This window comes from Topomyia yanbarensis, chromosome 1 (assembly GCF_030247195.1).
Source record: "Topomyia yanbarensis strain Yona2022 chromosome 1, ASM3024719v1, whole genome shotgun sequence".
Taxonomy (NCBI): domain Eukaryota; kingdom Metazoa; phylum Arthropoda; class Insecta; order Diptera; family Culicidae; genus Topomyia; species Topomyia yanbarensis.
The window spans coordinates 208,153,580-208,178,579 of NC_080670.1; the positions used below are offsets into that span (position 1 = coordinate 208,153,580).

Consider the following 25,000-nt stretch of genomic DNA (forward strand, 5'->3'; position numbering starts at 1 on the left):
AACAGCATTGGAAGGAAAAGCACTCCGACGCCGGCCATGAATAACGACCGGACCTGGTATCTGTTAACAGATCATGCCAGGAAAAGAGAGCACGTTTTGAGTTGCTATTGAATGAACAAACGACTAGAGAAGGCACAAACCGAATGGCTATTCGAGAGTTGAAAAACGGTAAGGCCATTGGGAAGGCCAGAATCCCGGCCGAACTAAAAGTCGACAGTGACTGGCTGTACGAAGTAATCCACAGAGTGATCTGGGTGGAAATGTCTTCGGATTGGATGGATTGCTTCAAAAGGGGCCTCGAGTATAATAGCTATCGAGACATAAGGATACTCTATGATCCCTACAAGGTACGCTCTCGTGTTCTGTTTAGCAGATTGCTCACGTTGACTGAAACCTCTGTCGGCGAATAGCAATGTGAGTTTCGAGAAAGACGATCAACGACGGATTCACCCTGTGATAAATTTTGGATTAATTTCAGGAATGCAACTTGCGGACCCAGCATCTGTTAGAAATTAGTATGCCATGAGAATTCAAAAAAAAATTATAGTTGAAATTTCGATTATAGTAGACTTGATCGCAGGAGGCGTTGCCGGCAAAAGTAAGAAAATTTTCATTATTAATTGTACACGAGGTTAGATCGGAACCAGAAAATATAGTTTATAAGTCGAACCAGTATTTTTTCCTCGCGGCAACTGTATAAATCAGACATAGTTTCCTGTTGCTGCTGCTAACACCATCTGTTTGTGGACTTCAAGGCAGCGTACGATTCAGTGAAACGAAACGAACTGTGACACATAATGCTTGTACATGGTTTCCCGGCAAAGCTGATTCGTGTGACACTGGATGGGTCGAAAACAAGCGTCAAAATAGGTGAGGTGACATCCAGTTTGCAACGTTAGACGGATTAAAGCTGGGCAATACACTCTCTAGTCTAATATGTTCAACATAGCGCTCAAAAGTGCTTCTTGGCTTCGCGGAAAACATCGATATCATTAGCGTTGATCGCAGAGCGGTGGAAGAGACATTTTTGTCCTTTAAAAGGGAAGCTGCGAGAATCGGACTGATTGTAAACTCTGACAAGATAAAGTATATGGTAGCTGGTAGAGAACGAGGCAGTCCAAACGATGTTGGTTCCGAATTGGAAATGTATGGGTACCCATACTGAAGGTATAATTCACCAACTAAAAGGGTAATATCTATAGTATTTATTATTTCCCACGTAGAAGTTACTCAGCATTCATTAGTAATTATCAAATTTTGCTGAAGTTTTAAAGGCTTTTGGTCAATCAAATTATTACATTTAGAATGTTGAGCTTTATTAACCCAACTCAGAGGATCACAAACGTCTTATTTATTGCCTCGTTATCATATCCTCAGCTCGCCTATTCCCACATTTTTTCCACTTCAACCATTATCTACTGTCAATTAAATTATCTCACAACGAGAATAGGGTTGTGAAATCACCTGCCAAAACCTTCCTGATTATCTCCCTCAAACCCTCTCCGTTACAGATAATATTCCATGTCGGCCCATTTCAACCAAGTTAATCCTCCTTTCAAAGCTCCCACTTTCTCAGGTTGTCATTTGCTCTGTTCCAAATCCAACCGGATATCTCGCCCGAGGGGAAAACTTTCTCGACATGGTGCAAATTAGCTCATCGAATATTCTCCGCAGCGGTCGTTATCATCACACTTGAATGCTAGCGTTGATACTGGTGCCAACATGCAACGGTGTGTCCTCGGTGGTTGACGGGAGGGGGTACACTATTCAAATATACGCCATGATCAAATTGCCCCGGGCTAACGCTCGCTCCTTTTTGACTCGCACTCGGCCGTTTTGTGGGAAAATGAGCAAGGCAAATAGTTTGATTCTAGGAATAATACCGTACACAAAACCGCCTTACTGCTTACGATGCGGATCCGGTTACTTGACGCCTGCAGGCAGGCTCAACCGGCAGAAAGACATGTGCTTATTTATTTTTCAAATTTAGACACAAATTTCCGTCCTTTTGAGACTGGCACAGTGCTACAGCGCATATTTACGCCTGGATGCATACTTTTCGTGAGGGACACAGACACACACACACACAAACAGTTGGTCGTCGTTCTAAAAACGCTGTAGGCGCACCGGTTTCTGCTTCCTTTTGAACTCGAACCGCAGATGAGCGGCAAAGCCAATCCGGATTTGTAGTTCGTGGTACTTTAGCTTTATTACTCTGAGAAGCAAGTTTATTGTTTGTTCTGGTGAGCATTTGGTATGCGACTCTGTTCACTTGACCCTGCGGTTATGCAATTAGCTTGGCTTCGGTCCCGGCTCATCCTACAAATTAATGCCACTTTTTGCTGTTAAATCGAGACATTAACCATAAACCTTTTTCTTCTAATTTATTTACAGCCATCCGGTGAGGCAACATCGCAACAGGAATGTTCCACAAATGGTACGCTAATCTGAGTAATCGTACCATCGCGATTACGATAGTCGTCTGCATCTGTATGCTGTACGTTTCCTACACATTTAACACATGTCTGATATCGAGCATCAACCGGACTTGGAAAAAGGTATGCCTGTGCCTTAGTAGATAACTAAATAAAATAATGCTTTTAATCCTTTGTAGGCCCACACCAGCTTCACCACGGTAACCACACCCACTGAGGAAACGGACGCACCGCAGATTAAAATCCTCGGTTCGATCGTTCGAATAGTACCCCTAACTGGTGATGGAACCGGCTATGAGTCGAAAGGAATCCTGAACGCTACCGACGGTTCACCCAAGTATCGTTTCCTTCGGTCGCAAGGCTTGCGACCATCCCGCCATCTACCGGATGCTCTCATTATCGGTATCAAAAAGAGTGGCACCCGTGCCTTGCTGGAATTTATTCGGCTTCATCCGGATGTCCGCGCGGCTGGCTGCGAGGTACACTTTTTCGATCGACACTACGTCAAAGGTCTGCACTGGTATCGGCACCACATGCCACCGACGATCGAAGGTCAGATCACTATGGAAAAAACGCCGAGTTACTTCATTACCAAGGAAGCCCCGAAACGGGTCTACCATATGAACCCGGGCACCAAGCTGCTGGTGGTTGTACGGGATCCAGTGACACGTGCCATCTCCGATTACACTCAGGCGCGCAGTAAAAAGAAAGACATGAAAAAGTTCGAGGAACTAGCGTTTCTTAACGGAACCTCCGGTGGCGTTGTAGACACTACCTGGGGACCGGTTAAGATCGGAGTATATGCCAAACACCTGGAACGGTGGCTCGAGTACTTCCCACTGTCGCAGTTGATCTTCGTCAGCGGTGAACGCTTGATCGCCGATCCGGCGGTAGAGATCGGTCGCGTTCAGGACTTTCTGGGCCTGAAACGGGTTGTAAACGAGAAACATTTCTATTTCAACTCGACCAAGGGTTTCCCCTGTTTGCTGAAATCCGAGGAACGATCGTCGCCTCACTGCCTGGGTAAAACGAAGGGTCGTAACCATCCTCGGATTGAACCACAGGCCATCGAGCGATTGCGCGAGTTTTACCGACCGTTCAATCTTAAGTTCTACCAGCTGACCGGGATCAACTTTGGTTGGCCCTGAAGAAATCCAATCGCAAGACATTAGATAGGTGTACATAAGTATTTAGTTACCGGAGGATGTAGAATGAAATTCAATTGCAATCCGCGTAGAGTTCCTAGCTAAATGAGGGTGTTCAATGGATTATACGAAAATTGGAGGAATTTGCAGGGTCCTTCTTGGTCAACTGAAACAAGTTGGTAAATTTTGAATCAATCATTCAGTAAAAGAAGAATCCTGCAAGCTTCCATAGCTCAAATTAATTCACTGACAGATCATTCCTGAACCTGAAATGATCGAAACTGTAGCGTTTTCAACGAAAGCAAACCAAAAGAACCAACATTTTGTGGCAAACTAGCATGTCGAAAACAAAAATTCAGATGTCAAAAGGGTAACTTTTTGTACCACGAATTTGCACTAGGAGCCAAATATCTAAAAATTAACCAATGAATAGGAAGTAAAAGAAGAACCATAATTAAACGCTCACGTTTTCGGGGGCGAATTAGATAAGAACCATATAAATATAGTAGCAGTAAGATACTTTCGCACAATGCAATGCCAAACCGAACAAAATGCAAGGAAAGCACTTAGATTCGCACAAAAACTTAAGGACTAAAAAAAGTCGGTTTAAAAAAAAAGATCTCACCTTGATCGGTTTATGTTATTTTTTTCTGAACTGTCGAATAGAATCGATTAGTGGTTTATTTTACTTGCGGCCTCAGAAATAGCAGAGATGTAAATGTGCCACATTGGTTCAACCATAACAGAAGAAAAATTGTTCCATTTTTGCTCCTCTCTCACCGATGGCCTACTAGTCTGCTTGATAAATAAATGACAAAAATTATTCTAATGCCGAAGGTTTCTTTTTGACAATCGATATCACAACTTTGGTTTTGTTTTTTATTGAGGTATGTTTACTTCTAGAAAAAAAAGTTGGAGAAAAAAATTCTGCGAACATGTTCGTTCGCCCTTTTATAAATGAGGAATATGTCATTAAAAAATGTCTAATAAATGATATTCGTTGGACCAACGATGGACAACGTCCAAATAACCATTCAACAGACGTCCATCGTTGGACGGTTTCTTGAACGTTGTTTAGTAGTTCGCATTTTCTTTGAGTCCGAGCAGCAACTTCGAGTGCTGTACGGAACAGAAGGGCTTACTAATGGTATCGGCTTGTATCTGATCCGCCGGACTGTATAAAGCGCTCCTTACAACTATTTAAATTGGTCCTCAGACAAATTACTTGAAACGACAATATTCGAAGTGCGGCAAAGGTATTCACGGCGTAAATATAATTGCAAGAAATGATTGCTAACACATAGGTATATTATATTTTCAATGACTTCAGCTGAGGCAATTTAATCAGAATTGTTCCGGTTGCATCGAAAGAGGTAAATTTTGAAGTTTTGAAATATTAAATTTGACCTATGAGGATTTTTCTGATCCCAAGATTTTTTTTCAATTGCGCATTTTTGTATGAAAATGTTTAAAATATTTTTCGGAGTTCTTATTTGACTTTTCACTTAGTTGAGAAAACCGAAACGCTGATCCTAGTTGAAAATACTGAATAATAATACAGAAAGTAAATAAAAAAATACTTTTAAAAAACACCAATCAAAAATAATCACTGACCTGTTGCAAACGATGATGGGCAATACTCGACTGAATGAGGTACTAAAATTGATTAAACACTTCTTTCAGCATCAACCTCGCATATTAAACTATGCCAACCACCTACCTTTCTTCATTCTTTTGCTAGGAAAACTACAAAATATTTCTGGAAATTTTGCTGTGCTTCCATGCAACAGCAATCGCCAATACCAAAACAACACTAAATGACGGAACAATGCATCTTTAATCAGCACCACTGCTGGCAGCTCATTTCTGACAATTTTCTCATTATCACCCATGCCTTCGAACAAGAAATAACTTCCTCCTCAATCGCACACACATCTTCTTTCAAATATTTTTCCAAATTTTTCTTCACTTTCGAATTGATATTTTGGCATAAAACAACCGAATGAAAAAAAACTGATTGCACTTCCATGCGGTTTAACCGCAGCAGGCGCTGTCGTATTTCTAACCACTGCTGAGTGACAGCCTTTTCTTTCCACCATTTTTTTTCGATATCGTCGATGCCATCGAACAACGAATATTATTTTCTTTCGCAATTCTACCTGGAACCGTAATTTTATTCTTTAATAAGTGGATATATTTCCACAAAACTAAAAGAAACACATTATCTGGTCATCGAAATCATCGCTTGCTGCTCCAACACAAATACATCGCATGAATGTTTTCTAGCCGCTGTTTTTTTCACTAACACTTATCTGCGGAGGCAGCCATCTTTTCACACAATTTTTTCTTCACCGACGCCGTCGAAAAAACAAATCTTTATTCGTTTTCTTCGCGACTCTATTTCCGATTATCAAACATGGAAACACTCGACACAGTATTTATATCCGCGGAGAAACAGTAAAACAAAATCCCTTGCACTTGATGTCGCGAATCAAAAATACCGAAACTGAACCGATCGGTGCAAAGGTTTCGATTCCTCGGATGAGTCGCATTTGATAAAAAAATGCTAAAATCAATCTACACTACTTTCTCACCTCGATCAGATCGGATGCTAAAATCGATCTGCTTGTTAACAGTGCAGTGTACCAATCGTTTCTCAGAACCGCACTAACTATATCCGAATTCCGAACTGTTTGACTCGAAGCAGACTACAGGGATGCCAGGTAATATTTTGTGAAATCTTTGTAAAGCAAAACGTATACAAGTTTGCCTCAAAACAAGAAGTGGTGGTCTATTTTTTTAGTTTTATCGAGAGGCAAAAAATGAAAAATCTGTGCTAGGCTGTGTATTAAAACAGAAACATATAGAAATCTGTGCCCCTGGCTTTGCTCCAGACTAAACTAAAACGCTGATTGCTCAGGTGCCAGACCATTTATTAATACTTTTTTCTTCACGTACACGCCAAATGTGTTAAACTCATATTTTGTTTAAATAAGCTGTACTAAAACCCAGTAAACGAAAAGGCGGCTAGGCAGGTCAAACTAGATGCTGGCGATCGGTAGGCTATTGACTAATTCATGACCAGTTGGCTTAGTGCGAGATTGAGGTTAAATCGTGTAAATTTTTTGTCAAATGAGGTTAAATCAGATGGCGAATCGTAAACATCGCGTATACATATATGTGTCTATACACATTGCAACTGTGTTGGTGTCCTAGACGTCAAATAAGTCAATTGAAGCTCTGTTCTAGGCTATCCGCTGTAATTTGCCGTTTACTGCAAAAATAGTGTTAGAAGTTTTATGCAACAGACCAGTCAAACAAAGAGGGACGAAAATTGTCAGGCGAATTAAATATTTTGAGTACAGTCGTGATTCGCTGGTTGGACACTTTTTAACTGGACCGCTTTTTAGTTAAACCTCCCCTAGTTGGACCATTGCCCAACTAAAAAGCATCTGAATGTCAAAATCTTATGTCAAATTTACTTTGACAATCAATCTGACAATTATTAGAGATGTGAATAGATACAAATACACTACTAACGTCTCCTTTGGATCTGTCAGCCGGTCCAACTAAGTTAGTTGGACAGAGGTGTGGCCCAACCAGCGAATCACGACTGTATTACTCTACACGGAAAAATAAAACAACCCGCAGAATAAGTTCTTTTAACTTCAATTTAGGTAGTTTTGAGTCTTGCGTCGCTTTCGCACTTATTAGTGTTGTCAAAAACAAAGAGAGAGATTCGACTCAGTCGAGGCCTTCCATGGAATAATGTACTTTTGAGTTGTTTGAGGTATACTCAAAATTAGGTAGATTCAACTTAAATTTAGGCATATTTAACTCAAGGTTGAGTATAAAAACCTGTCAATGAGTTGTGGTTTTCGCCGTGGTTAAAGTGAAACTACCTTCAACACGGTTTACCTAATTCCACGATACCCCGAGATTGAGTCAAAAGAGCTCAACTTTTGGTAGTTTTTCGTATCCGTGTGCTGATTGCCCCAGTAAGAAATGCACAAACAAAATTGATCTTCACAAACAGTATATTATCCGGCAGCGCAGTTTCCACTAGCACCAGAAAATGAAAATGCCTGTAATGCGGGAAAATATAATCTCGATTGATTTTAAATAAAATCTTCTTTAACCTACAGTACTCGACGTTGAGCAAAAAGTGAAATCGGATCTTAATTTAAAGGAAGTACACCACATGAGAAACTGTGTATAGATAACGTTTAAAAGTTTAGCCCAGGCAGAAAACTTCATTGTGAAGCCTAATAAAAAAATATTATACACAAACTTTAACCCATATGGTCCAACGATACCACATATTGTTTGGATGATACCCTGAACAGGTCGTTAGGCTCTTAAATCCTACGATGTTTATTAGAGAAGGCATCGTATGACAACGTTAAAACTAAGATCCTGAATATATGGATGACGATAACAATGAAGTGCGCCTGCAAGACCTAGCGCCGGGCATTAGACCAGATTCATGTCTAATGTTCGTTACAAACGCAACTTGAGCAAAATTTTAAAGTGGCATACGCAACGGCATTCGTGTTGTTGAAATGCGTTTGGCAAATAACGCGGTGCAACTACCCTGGTCAGATTCTTACGTACTAGCTTTGCAATCAGACAGCACATTACGAAAAACAATGCTTCGAAGTCCTAGAAATCAGTCGTTTCGAAACACAAATAACGGTCTAGGCCGTTAAATTGATGTTTGTCAATTAGTTATGGAGATGCGTTTCGTGTTCCTCTCATCAAAATCCGACACTAGTTTAGTGTCAGGACTAAGCTAGTGCCGAATCGACACAAGCTACAAAAGCGGAGATAGAACAGGTGTTCCTGGGCAAACAACTAGTCATGCGTGATATTCCGAAAGACAAGAAGTTTGGTTAAAGCTGATGACACCAGTGGAAACGAAACATAGTTCGGCTTAGCAACCCAAGTAGCAATTCTGGTTTTGTGGTGCACTACAAGTGCATTCTAAGTTTTAAGAAGGGCTTCAGGAGTGCCATAAAACCTCAATCAGGAAAAAAATACTGCGAGCTGTTTGAAACATAAAATGTCATTTGAGTTCGGTCACTCTAGAAAAAAGTCGTTGAAGAAATGAAGAAAGAAAACTTGAGAGGGTGTCTTTCCACAATATCGTTGTCAGGAGAAATTTCACTGCTTATGATCTCTCAGTTGGAGTAACTGAGAACTAAATGGCTCGAGAAAACGGGCATCGATATCGGGAGAAATACCGCCGCCGAGGCACTCTCAGTACCAGTTATCAGACAAATCGGAACGAGTAACACCAAGGATTATAAAAAGTAACAATGGAGAAAACATGAACGATTAAAACAAACTAAAAAGAGTAGGAGCACAATTCCTCCTAAGAGTAATACCTAACAGTGGCCCCGGAGAGATGAGGATTGGGAGAAACGAGAGGTTTAGCCGGTAGGCTTAACTACTACACACCACTGCAGTAAGAATCCGATACTACCACGAGCCAGCATGCAAGACTAGGCACGAACCGAGTTCCGAACGCTAGAGGACCCGAAGGCCGAGTTCCGCTACGAGGGGACAGTGCTGGTCAGGGAGTGATAATTTTAAAAGTATGGCCGATCTGAAAGGGAAAAAGTCGCGTCACATGGGATGAACGTCGGGTACAAGATTCCAATTACGAAGCTGAAAAAAACTAGGTTCGTTTAAGTTGGCTGTTTGGCAGTTTGTGTCTAGTGGGGAAGTACTCTCCGAATAATGAAGTGAACCGGCTGTTGAAAAAGCATAACTCTAATCTGTGTGCACTTTGCGAAAAACCGAACGTTTGTGACTATCCGGATAAGTATTCCGGATATGATGGTGCTATTCCTTGTCCGGTGGCAAACAATGGAGACGTTGCCTTCACGAAGGCTATCTACGTCAATGGTTTACCGGTGGCTGGTGCCCCCGCTCAACCGGCACTGAATCCAACTGCCTGCACGGATGACTACGTGTACCTTTGTGAAGACGGAACTTCTACTGAAATGCTGTTGAAGGCCCCATTGTAAGTATATTTTGCTAGAACGTGCCATTTCGGCGGTACTGTACTTGAACGACAAACGTCAGCAGAAGGCGTTCTTCAACACCGAACTAGGCTCGGTTCCGACAAGGTGCTCATCTGTCCAAATCTTTTCAGTACGAGCCGACTGACAACTATGCTTCATATAACATTGACTACAAGATGCCAGCGGGAATCTACATCCGCAAGACCGTAACCGGACAGCTTTTGTCGCACTTTCGGATAAGTTTGGCCACGGCGCTAGGAGCAAGGTTGTGTTCGATATGTTCAGTGAGTTCAAACCTGGAAGCAGAAATGTGCTGTTCCATGATCGTGCAGCCAGGTTCGGACCGGCAGATAAAAAGGTTGGTGGAGTAGACGTGGGCAGTTACAGACAGTTGATGTTTGTAGAACTCGCTTGTTTTTATCTGAGCGATATTCATGATTGTGCAATCGGAACTGACACATTGCTTTTCTTTTGAAAAGACAGCTTAAAGTTTCATTTATTTTATTTTATTAAGAAACATATTTTAAAGAAAAATATGAAATAAAAATGAAATGGTATATTATTTTCCAAATAATTTAAGGCTTTTGGTTCTAAACAATACTCCATTTGGAAGAGAATGAATCAAGGAATTGGATATTAATAGTGGCAAATGCATGCGGAAATAGGCAATTAAATTTTAGACTTCCCACTATTATATCAGATAATCAATGTAGCAAACAAACACGAACACTGTCGTCATGGATGCTGATACTGGACAAAACCATGTAAGTATAGTCCGTTTTCAACTGGAAATTCAACTAATTTCATAAAATCTGCAATAAATATCTATTTACCTAGAGTAACAGCTAGCAAACTCATTCAGCTCCTTCGTGGATTCTCACAAATTTCCATTTCTGCAAAACAGCACACAAAATATTATTCCATCTCTGCTTTAAGAAACCAGCTATTTAAACTTTAACAGTTAACACTATTTTTTTCTTGCACTATTACCGGCAACCCGATTGCGCATCTGACAGCATCGACAACAAACACTTATAATTTCTTCTACCTTCAAACGGCACTCGCACAACCTACTGCGATGACACTCATGAGCGCGGCAATCCATCCGAACACTGGATGAACCCGCCATGCTTTTTTCTTCCTTTTTTGCTCCACAGCTCGCTCAGCTTCCGTAAGCGAGAGAACCACAGCCGCACACGCGCATGATCGAACATGTTGCGCGTGCAAAATGGCTGATATTTCGCGAACTTTAAACCTACACTTTACCACATTACTCTGCATTTTTAATGAAAAGTTTGGAACTCTTTTTAGATCATGCATAATGTGTAATGACATTATGCACTGAAAGAGCAAGCAGCACATCCTTCACTGCACTACGATAGAACACCGAACTCGTGGCTAGAACATTGCTCTAAATTAAATTGAGTTGAAAATTCGCGATCGACCTCCCGTTTATCGCATTGAGAATAAAATAGCCGAAACTTCACGTACCGAACCATAGTTGTAAACTGTGATAACTGGTCTACGAATTATTTTAAGCAAACCGGACGGATAAAAACTCTCAAAAGGAAAATAAACCGAACCGTAGCACGATTGCGAGTGAACTAAACGAAAAATCTCGGTCACGACGATATGCGTTGCGCATAGCTCCATTAGTGTTTGTGAGATCTGTCGACAGGAGCTCAATGAGCTCTTCGCGGCAGCGCGCGCAGATGATCGCACACAGGAAAATGAGCACAGCTGCCAGACGATTTTTTTTACTGTCTGTATTTGTCGATGTTCAACGTGGGGAACGATTTTTCATAATTTACTATTGGTTAATAGTTTGAAATGTATCCATTTGGAAATGCATTTCCAAAAAGCACTGGGAATAGTTTGAAACTGAGTGAGCGTAAAAATCTCCATTAAACCACTGAAATTCAACTGTTTATCTGTAGTGACAACTAGAAAACCCATTCAGCTCCTTCGAATATGGATGATGATTGCTGTCATGTCTGGTAGGCCTTTGATAGAAATGTATCTGGTACATACAGAGATCAGATACGTTAAAAAAACTCGTAAAATTCGCAGAAAATATTGTCCAGTACACAAAATGTTACACCCCTCCGGAATTAACCCGGAGACTCTTTTGGGGGAGATCTCCCGGCCTCCGTGTATTACATAAATTTTTCCGGGCTCGGTGACGAATAATTTAAACTTGTTTAGTACTGAATCTTATTGTTTCTATGCAATATTTTCGAAAAGTGTAAGTAGTGCTTTTACCAGATTTAATTCGTTTCAAGGTGAACAAGATGCGTCCACCAACTATTTCGCATGAAGAACAAGGAAAATGATAAACAAAGCTACTTCATTACCACAACAAAGGCAACAATATTCCGCCATTCGCTAAAATTTTATATTTTACATCCCACTAAGTCGCTCGAATGGTTTAAAAAAATAAATTTCTTCGATTTCACCTAATCAACTCCCCCCCCCCCCCCCTCCCCTATTTCTGGTTCTTATCACCTACTGCTGCTTGATGGGATGGCGGGTGATTTAATCCAACTAGCTGGTAAGGTGAGCTTGGCTCGTTTGTTCGAAACTCGCATCCCAGGCGATGCTTCTATCCTGCCTCTCTTCTTATCCTGTTCACAGTGTAAGTGAAAGTTCGGCTTATCCTCCACAGCGAGAATGACTGGTGCTTTTGTATTATTTGCGGATAGCCAGGGAAATGAAAGTCTACACCAAACTAAACAGGCAACATCGACAACAAACGCGAAAAAATACCTCAATGTTAATGGTAGCGGTACGCATTAGACTTCACAAATGGAAGTATATTTTGGTAACTTTCCGACCAACCAGTGCGAGTTACAGAAGGAATGAAAGAATGCATACTAGTCACTTTCTAGTGTTCTAAAATGTCGAGCAATCGCTTTGATTCGCATTTCTGTCTGATTCCAGCATATACTCAGGTTTCTTTTGAAGTCTACCGCTCCATAGCTCAGTAAAAATATCCGGGTAAAAATTTTGTAAGAAGTGGTAGCGCTACACACCCCTGTACATTGATACGCATCTAATCTTTCGTCTCATATTGATCGACTTGTCGGACAAGCGCAAATCCGGCCCTGTGCTGCTTAGCTGTCATGCACCCAGCGGCGCCATAAATTGACACCTAGGCAAGTCAGCAAAAATTAGCATTGTTCCAATACCAGAAGAAACTGGAAGTACTCGGGAGCAAACAGTTGGAAAACCATTCCTGTATTCTCTTCTCTTCTTTTTTCTGGTAGCTAACAGAAATAAAAAGGAGCAAATATTTTTTGCTCCGGAGCAACTTCCGTGTACAGTAGCAAACCTATTGTAAATGCATTGATAGGCGAGATAGCTTGCCAGGAAGATTCAATTAGGACATTAAATGAAAAATAAAATTCAATTTTATTTCATAAACCGATAGAGCTTATCTATCTAAATAAAACAACATATATGTATAACCTTTAAATCTCGATTGATACTATTGATCTTCCTTGACAGTGAATTTAACCACATGGGTTAGCATTTTTGACAGTTATCCCAGCAAAAGGATACGGATCAAGGTCGTTCAATAGAAGTTGTGGTCGTGATAATTCATTCTTAGAAAATAATTTTTATTTATTTTGCGTAAAGTTCGACTGCGTATCTATAACGTCAGCTGCACAAAAAAAAACCTAAAACAGCATAGGGGAGGGGAGTGATTTTCGTATTTTGCTGTTCAATAAAGTTTAAAAGTTTCATCAAGTATATGCTGTGTGGGTAAAAATGTCATATTTGACCGTTTTTTATTAAAATCAGAAAAAATAGGAAAGGTTTAAAAAAGTGCTAATTAGAACACCCGTTTCCGATGCATACAAAAACGAGTTTTTCTAAATTAAAGATCTTATAATATGTTTATCTCTTCATAATACTATACTTAATCTAATAATTTGATACAGGTGAAGTATCGTGAAGGATGACAAATGATAGAATAATACAGTGTAATATGAACCGATTGTCTCTTTATTTGGTCCAGGATACTTTGGGTATGTCGAAATGTTCCGTCAGGCTGTCCAGGTGCTGGTTGAACTGTTCTACCCGCTGCTTATGAGTCATCGAGGCTTTTTCCATAATGCGTTTCTTTTGCTAAAAATAAAAATAGCGTAAATAAGCTATAATACAATAGAATACGTTTCTTTCAAATATATGCAAAAATATCCTCGGCGAATTTTAGCAATGATTTCAGCTACAGGGGTTTGCTTCTTCGTGCCAAAACAGTAAAACTATGGTTTCTAGATTTATAGTTGCCTGGTACAGTATTCTACTTCCCAAAACAAATTTAATCTTTTTTATTGTTTGACATAAAGTTTAACGACTTATTTTTGGCGTCAGTTGCATCGAGAGAAACCAAAAGCGACACACTGCTTAGTAATCCTATACTAAATAATCGACGACTCACCATTTTTTCCTGCATATTTTTGAATGCTTCCTCGGCCTTTGTCAGCACACGCCCCGTTGCCTGCGGCTGACTCTGGCCACCACTGCTGCTGCTGTTGCTGCTGCCACCGCCACTTTCCTTTATCGTTTTCTCCAACGTTTCCCGCAGCTTTTCCTTGTCCTTGCTCTTTTTCTTCTTCTTCTTTTTAATCTCCGAGTCGCACTTAAGCTTCAGTTTACTCTTACTAACGTGCTGATACTCGTCGGACATTGCGCTGAATGAATTAAACAACCGATCACAAGAAATTTCACTTGATGCTCAGAGGCAATGAAAAACGTAAACAAAAATACCTAAAATGCTTCAAAGTTTTCTAACCATTTTTTGACAACTGTTACTACTGTCTGCTGCATGGGCGATTAAATTTTCGCCGTTCCTACCTGCGATTCCAATGCAGTCATGTTGGCGGTAGGTTAGAAAATAATAGCAAATCACTCAACCGACCGGCGGCCGGAGTGAGAGAGCACACAAAACGAAGCGACATGACTGCTTCGAATCGACAAACACCCAACAGACACACACATTCATTTGCTGCGAACGAAGTGGTGATGACGGTCACCATGAACGGTGTTTGTGCGTCTTTAAGAAGGAATTCGGGTAAAATTTGTGCAAAGAATCTCGCGAGTCGGTGGTAAATCGTAGTGAAAAACGGTACTCGAGTGCCAGCCGTGTACGGACAGTGTGAAACCGGGTGCTGCGGGTAACTGCAAGTCAGCGAAAACGATGGCCATGTCCAGCTGGATGATTCGCCATCGGAGCCAGCGACAGAGAAGTAAATATTGGTCTCCCCTCGAATGGGTGATTGCGTCTTATGATGCGGTGCGTGCTTTGGGGGTTCTTTCCTTTTTTTTGACCGTTTCATTTCTGCGCGACTGGGGGCAAAATGGAACTTTTGCCAGGCAGGCAAGCCAGCTAATCGCTTGAGCGGGGGGAAAGCGGTGATTTTCGGTGTACCGCGTCGCGTTGGCCCTCATCGGAGGGCCAAAGATGATTGACGACGGGAAAAACCTTCCCTCCCGTGTGTTATTAGGTCATGCTTTGCCAATAAACATCCGGATGACGCGGGTGAGGGTAGTGTGTGCTGCAGGGTTGTGGACTACGCGGCGGTGAGAAATAGGCAGACGAGTGCTTGCGCGGCAAGGTTGCCAGTTCATCGGAATGTGGTGGATGTAAATAGTTTTGATGTTTGTGTGCATGAAAAGTTGATTTTGTGATAGAATTGATGAAGCAAGTGAAAAAATAAATTGGATCGAAAATGAGAATTTTCAAGTTACTGTTTTAGAAGCAAAACCTCGCTACTACAGTTTGCTACGGAACTCGCCGTCTATCTTGACAGATCATAATACATCCGGTTTTGTCGCACTAGGAAAAATTGAGTTCATGGACCTGCAATACACAGGTCAGAAGGAAGTGAATAACGTTAATTTATCCAGTAACGTGACGGTGACTATAAGGTTCCAACCTGTACTCGGATATCCTCGAATGAAAATTGTCACAAGTGAAGTATTGATTGGATACAAATTAAAATTCGGAGAAAAGTGCTTCTTATTACTAATTATGAATTGTTTGTGTTTCAGCTTCATAATGAACTAAAACAATTATCCGACATGTGATCCTCGCCTGTAGCAAATCAGACCACTGGGTCAGCATAAACCTGGAAACACTGGCCACTTGAGCCTCCTTCCCACGTCGCTTTTTCTCGCTCTCTCTCTGGCCCCGCTGTCACGAGTGTGGCACAGGGCAATAAATATGCACATATCCCATAGCACGATGGCGGATGTGCGCATTCCGGCTACGGACGAATGGAGTTTACTTCTGCTGAATCAATTTTTGTGTGCACTTTTACTACTGCACACCGTCTTGGCAGTGCTGTTTGTTGTACTATACTACATACTATCTTCCTGACCCCGGTAGTCGCTGTTGGTAGTAGTTGCGCACCACATCGCCGTGTTATGGTCGGTCGACGCACACGTGAAATGGTGATACGTCAGAGTAGTGCCAGTGTGCCCGTCCCTTTCAACCTCATTCCGAAGGGACAAGAATGCAGTATGATCCGGTCCCCCCCGACCCCAATCGCGGCAAATGTAAACAAAAAGTTGTGCAAACTGTAGCTGACTGACCCTTTTGCTGTTGAACCCTCCGATTTGACTTTGAGCGTGAGAATGAAAACAATCAACCACCAAGCCAGATTAACATTTTTCCAAAAATAGGTACTGCTCACTCGCAATTCGCGAAACGAAAGTGAAGCGAATAAAAAAAAACAGCACACAGACGGAGCCCGCCCGACTTAAATTAAGTTTTCGTTTTTGGCGAAACAGCGCGGCGTGATCAATCACGTCACACACGATATACGGATGTGCGAATCGTGCCACTTGTTTATTTTCATTTTTTTTTCGATTCAGTCGCGTCTACACTAGCTGGCGGCTGCACGGTGAGAGATTTGTTATTGATCGTGGTTGGTGATTCACTACTGCGAATTATGAAATTAAGTATGAGTAATGAATAAATTGCTCTGTCAAATAAGCATAAGTTCCATGTGAGAACTTGTCACCAAGTTTCAATAACAAAACTGTTTTTGATTAATTGTTTGGTTCAGTTCGAAAATAATGTTCATTGAATGTGTCACCATGAATGATCCCCGAACCAGATCGCGAGCTATCCACAAAACGTCGTTCAATCGTGAAATCAAACACGAGTGTGTTAACTTTCCTAATCAACACTTCACGGTATTCGCTACCGTTAAGCAATGGAATCGGACAGGTCGCATACGCTACACGTTATGCCGTGAAGCACGCAGCGATTTTTCTCAATGAATGTACCAACGAAGCAGACCGACCCGGTCTAGCTGTCAATCACGCATTCATTTTTAAGTCTGTTCCGATCTCTCACCTTTCCCCCTTCCCCGCTATCCCAGTCTAGGGATAGTAATCTGTTGGTTTGGGCAGCCAAACAACGAATACGACGACGATGACTATTAGTACCGGGTCGAGTGAGTTCTATTTCGGGAACGCTAAGAAACGATCGTATTGTGGTGGAATCCCATCAAAACATGTACGTGGTATTTGACGGAATGCTTACTGGTTTGTGCCCTGTTCGACAGAAACAATAACTTCTGTCTTACAAAATGTTTGCGTTTTGTGATGTACATCAACATAACAAAATCGACGACTGTCGGACTGTGTAATGGTGATACAGTCGGTCGGTTTTAGTACGCAAATAATACACGCGCTGTTTTATTTATTGTAGAGTTCATTGTACGCTTCAATGGCTTGTCAGTGTGAAAGGTATAATCAGCGAAGTGGAATGGAAAATTTAGTAACTAATGAAGGATACTGACGAATTGAAATTTTCATCGCTGATCGCTGAAATTAAAGAATGGGTGAATTTGAAGATATTGAGTCTATCACTCAAAATTATCAGATTTTAGATCTCCGAGACTTTAGTTATGGTATCCCTCGGGCACTGGATTTGAGGCTTCCTTATTGACGAAGGTAACCGTTCACTTTAGTTCTCTTATCATAATCAAAGTTTGGCAGCAGGAGATGATCTCGCTGAATAGGTCTAGGTCTACGATAGCACCATTGCCGCTTCGATGAAGCTGAATACGGTCGTACAATTCTGCTTTGATTGCCACTATTTGAATAGTGAGAGTGGTTGAGCATCCGAAGATGTTGAATGGATTTAGCTTTGATACTGGTTAATCCTTTTAGCTACAGGCTCCGTCCGAACTCCACTTTGAGTAGGCTTCAACGAGAGACCCAATCATGGCAGAGCTTGTTAGTTGTGGATATCCCCTTGTCCGCCGCTTTATTGTGATTTCAAGTGCTAAGAGGGTTGTCCGTCGGTTTCGGTGGTCGAATAACCTCTGCACCGACTTGGCCACGAGTGTCCTCTCGGGGTTCACTGATTGAGGCGTACGACTCACATAGATTATCCTCACATGAATTAGGTTGTAGCTTGTTGTACATTACGACGAATCGAGGCGTTCATCGTAGGAAGAGCCGACGGTGTGGGTTTTTCGAGGAAATCAGACTGGTTTTGAGGTTCAGTGCTCCCCCGAAGACAAATATGAACTGCCCAAGACGCATCGCCTTTGCCACCTGCTAAAGCATGCCCATAATGAGTACCTTTTTCTAACATCCCCTCCTGCATAGATACACCTAGAGATCTCCTCAACAGAGACCCAAATCGACCTCAATCTGATTGATGGACGGTACTTTTGGGGCATTATAGACTTAAGAACAAATCGGAGCGTTAACATCGACTCGGACCACTCCCTAATGATCGTTGAGCTGTGTCAAAAACTATCCGTAATGAATAACGCCTACGTGCAGCATCTTAAAGCAGCGCTGCTAGGGAAGAGCTGCTGGTGCAGAACAAAAGCAGTCATAAGCAACGTTGCCTAGAGCCCTGGGATACGTGCAGATGAATCGACGGAACGATTGGCTCGAGAACGAGTGCCACCACATATTGGACGGGAAGAATACAGCATACGCAGTATCTCAGCATCAATCTCATGTCAGAGCATGAAGTCGTTCCGACAGAAACGTCTTTTTCTGGAACAGAAGTGCCCGCTTGGTAGAGTCGGAGAACGAGGAGGTGGAGCTGCTCTATTGTTTTCAGGAAAGGACTAACTCGCAACGATTGTATGCCGCGAGCCGAAAACGTCTAGACGAACGAACATAAACTGATCTTAAAATGGAGGCAGCACTAGGATGAACATCTGAACGATACACAGCGAATAATCGGCCGTTTGAGGAGGACGATTATGTCAGCTTTGCAGCCGATGAAGATCGAGCAATACCTACTATGAAGGCAGACAAGGAGTATTTCCGACAGCTTAAGAGCAATAAAGCAGCTGCAAAAAATGGTGGAACTCTAAGTTGGACCTGGAAAAACTGACGGAATTTCGGCATCGAAGAATCGGATGGACTACCGGAGGAATTGGAAAGAAGGGGTCATCACCCCGGTTTGCAAAAAAGGCCTGTGTCAAACTTATTCCAACGCCGATCACCACTGGTAAATGGAGTTATCGGTAGCTACCGAACCGGTTCCATCAATGGCAGATCAACAACTGACCAAATCTTAAATACGGCAAATCCCTCAAAAATGTTGTACACCACTCGATCAGCAACTTCAAAGTCGCACATGTCACGGTGTATCGTGTAGAGTAGAGTGACAAGAAAAAAATGACCCCTATCGGCCCACCCCTGAGTCGCTTCCTAGTCCCACCAGGAGTACTTGTACCAAATTTGAAGCAAATCGGACAAGTCTAGCTACCGGACCAACGTGCCGCAAGTTTGTATGGGATTTTTTGACAATTTACATGGAGAAAACCCACTAACTCGCATTTTCGTCGCTAGGTGGCACTATATGCATCGTATTATCACTGTAAGTGAAAATAAGAAAGATAATTTAATTGTCTATAACTTTGTCGAAGACTGCTAGTCAATCCGGCTTTGTTGAAAGAAGTTATTAAACTTTTAACGATGTATTATCTGAGTCAGTTTTGCATGGGTCCTAGCAGTGCATGGTTGCGTATCAGTACTCGATTCCCACGAACTATACATTTTTGTGAAATAGTGGTCAAATTTAGCTGAATAGTATGTTCAGAAGAATTGTAGTATATGATACGAGTTATGTTTTGATTACAATTTGGATTTGGGCCGTTTGGTTTTTCAAAAGTTCATTATTTTTCTGGTCAGTCTAGTGTAGAGCTATGAATGAGAAGTTGGCAAGACTGATTAAGGCTACGATGGAAGGTGTGCGGTGGTGTATCAAGGCTTCGGGTGGTTTCCTGAATCCGCTCGAATTACGCAAGGGAGTAGAATAGTTCTTTGTTATTTCGATTATAGAGGTTTTAACCTTAAGGTCATTCGCCTCTTCGGATTAGAAAAATCTCTTTAATATAATACAAGAGGAAGCGAGGCTCAGCATGCGTGGTACGATTTTTACGAGGTCTGGGCCAAGGAACTTTTATTCTCAGGTGATACGATCAACCATGTTGGTGCTGGAAACGATAGCTAACAACATTGTTTACTACATCTTCATTCATGTTTGCTTCAATTTCAGTATACAAACAAAGTTGTTCGCTGTAATTTTTCTTCCCTGCAGCTTTCTGCACGCTTACATTACTCCTCACCTAGTTACTGCCAAAGACGAATCACCTTAGAACTCTAAGCACCTTGGTCTGAGCAGCCGTGTACTTTGCGATGACGTGGATATAATCAGCAGAAACATCGAGACGGTAGCAGATTCGTATACCCGACTTAAATGCAATGGAGCACGTGTGAATGTTTCTAAAACGAAGTACATGCTGACTGGCCGAACTCAGTGAGAGCGAGTTTGGACAATAACACCAGCCGGAGCTTTACTTCTGGAAGTCGTGCTTACTACGAGCCTCACAAAATGGTGGAAGCTTCACCACCGCACGAAGCGCTCCATATACAAATCGCTGAATAGACTGGTGGTTTGCTACGGACACTGCTCGAAGAGTACCTGCAAGCATTTAAAGTTTTCGAAAGTAGTATGCTAGTAACGATCTTCGTCGGTGTACATGGAGAAGGAAATCCATGAACTTGCGATACTCTGCTGTGAGCCAAGTTTCCTGACAATAGCTTTAGCTGGACGGTTACGATGGGCGGGTCTAGTTGTAAGAACATCGGACAACAACCCCACAAAGTTGGCTTTCATCTTCGACCAGGAAGGATCGTAGTGTTCACATTGGTTGAACGGAATGGAGTAGAACCTAGGAAGTTTTGGTCACCTGAGAGGATAAAGGTAGTCTTTCAGAGTGACCAGTGAACTTTGTAGTGCTAGCTACTGTTTCGCAATCAAGTCTTTCTCTTCCTCTGCCAACTGTGCCATGCATCGCGTTGTATGGTTTGACGCCAACGCTGTTCCATAAGTAACGGTGTCCAGTACGAGTACCCGCAATAGTGAAAAAGTTCGTTTTCGGTAAGGGATTTGCTGATAGTGTGGCTATTCAGGTTCCATCAGAATCTGACGGGACATTTTGGAATTAGCCGTGAATGCTTCATTGTAGATGCGAAGGCGTTGCATGATGGAGTACAACTCGATTGTCACTACAGGATCGACTAGAAGTACGTCGTTCAAAGTTTGATTGGATGGGTACGAATTCGCGCTGGCATCGCATACGACCCGACATTTCGTGCTAAAAATTCTTCTGGCCCGGTAGGTTATCTGATTCGATCACTTGGTGGCAATGATAGTCGGCCTCGTATTTCGGGCATTGGGAAAGTCGGCTCGCTGCATCTTGACGCCCAAACGGTTAGCCATTTCCTCCGTAATTAAGGAGGATAGGACAGGGTTGCGATGGGCCGTGTTTGTCAATGGCATCTACGACTGTAGTTGTCGTGATTTTCCATCGATTCTTCGACAGTCTTAGGCATGTTTCACATTTGTTCAAGTATTGTGTACTACCTTATTCTTGCCGGGCTACCAAAAGTGATTTCGCAAAATTCTTTTCATTAACGAAACATTGTCTTCATAGGCAAACTCCATTGCTTTCGCTCGGAAATTGAACGGTAGTATTACTCGATTTTCCTTGAAAATTAAGGCACCCAACACTCGCATATACTTCGCATGACGCTCATGGGCTGGTATATCTGCATTCCATGAGCCAGACTGGAGGGATTCCCGAATATGCTTCTGCGCTTTGTCAACCACAGCTTCTAATTCTATTACGTTCCAGTGCATCTTCATATTTCCCACACCAAGGGCGAATAGCACATGGGTATCGGAGGAATCATCGAATGAGATTCAGCTGGCTGTCACCTGGGACACTCGACTATGAAGTCGTATGGTTGCAATCCGAGTGCCCACGTCTCTGCTCGTGAAACAGCTTTTTTACCAATCCGATGCATACCCCCAAAGATGAATGCATTTGATCTGGTATCCGATCTTATTTTGAAGGTTATACTCATCAAATAACTACAGACCTTTTCTACACTCCATATCATAGCCAAGGCGCCCTTTTGTGTATGTGAATACTAAACCTTGCGGGGATGCATCCACATAGAGCCCAATTTCATCTGACTGTCTGTAGTACCCTAAGGTTTTTATCTTTCTCTGGGTGCCGTATCTCAAGTGGTCGAACTCCCGATCTAATTTTTTAGACTAGTGAAATCGTTCCGCTCTCGCTAGCCCTATCTCTCAACCGCCAAGTTTTGTTTGCTCTATAGGGGATGAATCTCCTGACTTCGTCCTAGTTTTCAGGTCTGCGAAATTGTCCTCGATACTCCAACCACTGGATGACAACTGAATCCCAAAAACGTGACCTCTTGTTTCGGAAGTGAGCATTTACTTTCATTTATCATGAGTGTTGTGATCCTCAAGCCGCTTCATAACCTCAGCTAGATTTTCATCGTGCTTCTCCTTTGCTCGAACAAATGCCAGTACGTCGTCTTGGTAGTTTACAGTACCCTTATATCCTACCAAGATATCTAGAACATCTAGACATCTAGAACGACATAGAAGAATTCGTTTTTAAAGTCAATAGTTGGAAACCATTGTGCCCCATACAATTCCGTCAAAATAGCTTCAAATGTCGGCAATTTGAACGGTGTCGTCTAAATGTATTTATTTGAGCCTCTCAAGTCAACAACCAAGCGAATGTCGTGCTTACCTTTTGGCACTACTAGTAACGAGGAACAGAAGGATTTGTCCATATTCTCTGTTATCGGTTCGATGATTCCCGCTGATAAAAGCTCGTCGAGCTTTTTTGTGCCGGACTTTTGAAACCAGCCGGAATGTGTATATAGGACGCAACAACCGGATTCGGTTATGATTTGGGCTGCAGTAGCTTGAAATGGTAAAAAATCTGTTCCGGATGGTGCAAAAATCAACCAGTACGTCTACCTGGAGTTTTTACAGCAGAAAGTTCTCATGGATCGAAAATGATTTTCGAGGACTTTTGCTTTACCCAAGATTCAGCACTAGTACGTAGGTTAAAATGCGTGCAAACATGGTGCCACTCAGCGCTTTTGAAGCTAAAAAATCTTCCCACACAAGTGAAACAGTCAATTCTACCTACAAGCCGATCGGTGCCTATCGCACAAGCAGTCCATATCATATCAGTGCACAAACAATACTGTATTCTTTCCCCTGGCTGCGGAGTGAAATGAGTTTGCCAAATGAAACAAAAGTGCCCGTGCTACGGGATAACACGATTTCGATCAACTTTAATAAAACTCGTGTTAGACCCACAGTTCAGGAAGTGGAGCAATTAGTTAAAGTTAAAATGGAGCTTAATCTCGCTGAAGTTACGTACATTCAGCTACATCACGTTAAAAACTGTGTTTTGATCACGTTTACAAATTTAGCACAGACAGAAAACTTCATTGAAAAGAACAACATGCAACACTAGGTCGAGTTTAATAACGCCAGAATCAAGATCCCGGTGCATATGGAAAACGACATGGTGGACGTGCGTATCCATGATTTGGCCCCGCGCACTAAGAAAGATTACATCAAACAAATCATGTCGCAATATGGAGAAGTAGAATCTATTACGAATGACACCTGGAGAAATTTTTTCACCGGCATTCCCAACGGCGTTCGTATTGTGGGGACGCGAGTGACTAAACCAATGCCTTCTTACATGACTATCGAATGCAAATCATCGAGAGAAGGCGTGACCTATAAACAAACAACGCTAATCACATATCTCGGGCAGACCCCAATATGCCAATTCTGTGACCATACAGCCCACTACGGAAAAACATGCGCCGAAGCAACTAGTCAAAACTCATCTACTACAGCCAACAAGCCTAACAAGCAGCCACCGACACCTTCAGATAAACCAAAAACAACGATCCAATTAACCAATAATGCAGGTACAACGACCACCACAACCGCTCCCAAACCAACAACTGGCATCGCCAATAAAAAAGCAAATACCGATGAAGACGGATATACAACAGCGACTCGTAAGAACAAGAAACAAATAAGAAGCTCTGATCGTGAACAGCAAGAAAGCAGTACCGATGACGACATGGACAGGAACGATAACGCGAGAGAAGGCAGACTGAATGACCCCCAAGCGGCTTCACCGTCAAGAAAAAAGATCTCAACACGCAGCAGCAAACTGCGTCAGCAAGATCTGGCAGACCGACATTCTTAGATTTTTTTTTATTTTTACTTATTGTAAAAAAAATTAAAAGACCCACGGCTCAGTTATGCTAACGCATTGAGCCGTTTCCGATAAATCTTTAGATTAAAAAAAATCTCACAAGCGGTGCCCCTACCTATTGTGCGATTTAGTGAAGATTGTTGATCTTCCGATCCCGTAGGACCAGTCATTCGGAAATAGGAACAGTTATCAAAAATGCAGATAGAACTCAATCTGGCAGAAGTGAAAATCTTACAAATGCATCATATCAAACATTGCGTGCTGGTTATGGTCTAAAATATCGCCGAAGCTGAGTCATTCGTTTCGCGAAACAACATGCAGCACACTGCCAAATGCGGAAATGCCAAATATAGCATCCCCGTATGTATTGAAAATGACGCTATAGAAGTCGTGCTCATGATCTGGCTCCGCATGATTAAAAGATATCTGCAAAGAATCGGAGAAGTAGACTCTGTTACAAACGATACACGGAGGAACTTTTTCTCGGGCATTCCGAACGGTGTTCGTGTGGTGAGAATGAGTGTGACCAACCCAATTCCTTCATACATAACCATATCAGCGTTATCTCAAGAAGATGTTCCACATAATCAGACAACACCGGTCACGCACCCAGAGCAAACTCCTTCCTGCCCGTTCTGCACGAAGACGCCACACCTCAAAAACCGTGCGCAGAAACTGTTAAGGAAAATCCAACCTATCCAATTAAAGCCACAACCAATCTTACGTTTAACCACAAATAGCTAGAAGACCATCATCTA

The 25,000-nt window shown here is 42.1% G+C and overlaps 4 protein-coding genes across 4 annotated transcripts in view; 3 read left to right on the forward strand and 1 right to left on the reverse strand.

The window, feature by feature from the left end:
• The window catches only part of LOC131690003 (probable nuclear transport factor 2), a 54,610-nt gene that overhangs the window by 2,370 nt on the left and 27,240 nt on the right, over positions 1-25,000 (forward strand). The window lies entirely within an intron of this gene.
• LOC131689995 (heparan sulfate glucosamine 3-O-sulfotransferase 6) lies at positions 2,399-4,409 on the forward strand. Its single transcript, XM_058975430.1, has 2 exons — positions 2,399-2,558; positions 2,615-4,409. Exons 1-2 carry the CDS (start codon positions 2,424-2,426, stop codon positions 3,581-3,583), a joined length of 1,104 nt encoding a protein of 367 aa, XP_058831413.1. The 5' UTR covers positions 2,399-2,423; the 3' UTR covers positions 3,584-4,409.
• On the reverse strand, positions 13,265-14,403 carry LOC131690019 (protein FAM32A). The gene is made up of 2 exons (XM_058975462.1): positions 14,054-14,403; positions 13,265-13,740 (listed from the first exon to the last, which is right to left on the reverse strand). The coding sequence occupies exons 1-2, from the start codon at positions 14,300-14,302 to the stop codon at positions 13,618-13,620; spliced, it is 372 nt and encodes a 123-aa protein (XP_058831445.1). The 5' UTR covers positions 14,303-14,403; the 3' UTR covers positions 13,265-13,617.
• The window catches only part of LOC131689988 (rapamycin-insensitive companion of mTOR), a 35,876-nt gene continuing 25,481 nt past the window's right edge, over positions 14,606-25,000 (forward strand). The window contains exon 1 of the mRNA XM_058975418.1: positions 14,606-14,861. Within this exon, the coding sequence (XP_058831401.1) occupies positions 14,813-14,861 (49 nt within the window). The 5' untranslated portion in view covers positions 14,606-14,812. The remainder of the gene's footprint in view (positions 14,862-25,000) is intronic.

Excerpts from the sequence above, each read along its gene's own strand:
- LOC131689995 (XM_058975430.1), top strand. The coding sequence starts at position 2,424 with ATGTTCCACAAATGGTACGCTAATCTGAGTAATCGTACCATCGCGATT. Across the intron at positions 2,559-2,614 it reads TCAACCGGACTTGGAAAAAG|GCCCACACCAGCTTCACCAC; the intron begins GTATGCCTGTGC and ends AATCCTTTGTAG.
- LOC131690019 (XM_058975462.1), bottom strand. The coding sequence starts at position 14,302 with ATGTCCGACGAGTATCAGCACGTTAGTAAGAGTAAACTGAAGCTTAAG. Across the intron at positions 13,741-14,053 it reads AAAATATGCAGGAAAAAATG|CAAAAGAAACGCATTATGGA; the intron begins GTGAGTCGTCGA and ends TTTTATTTTTAG.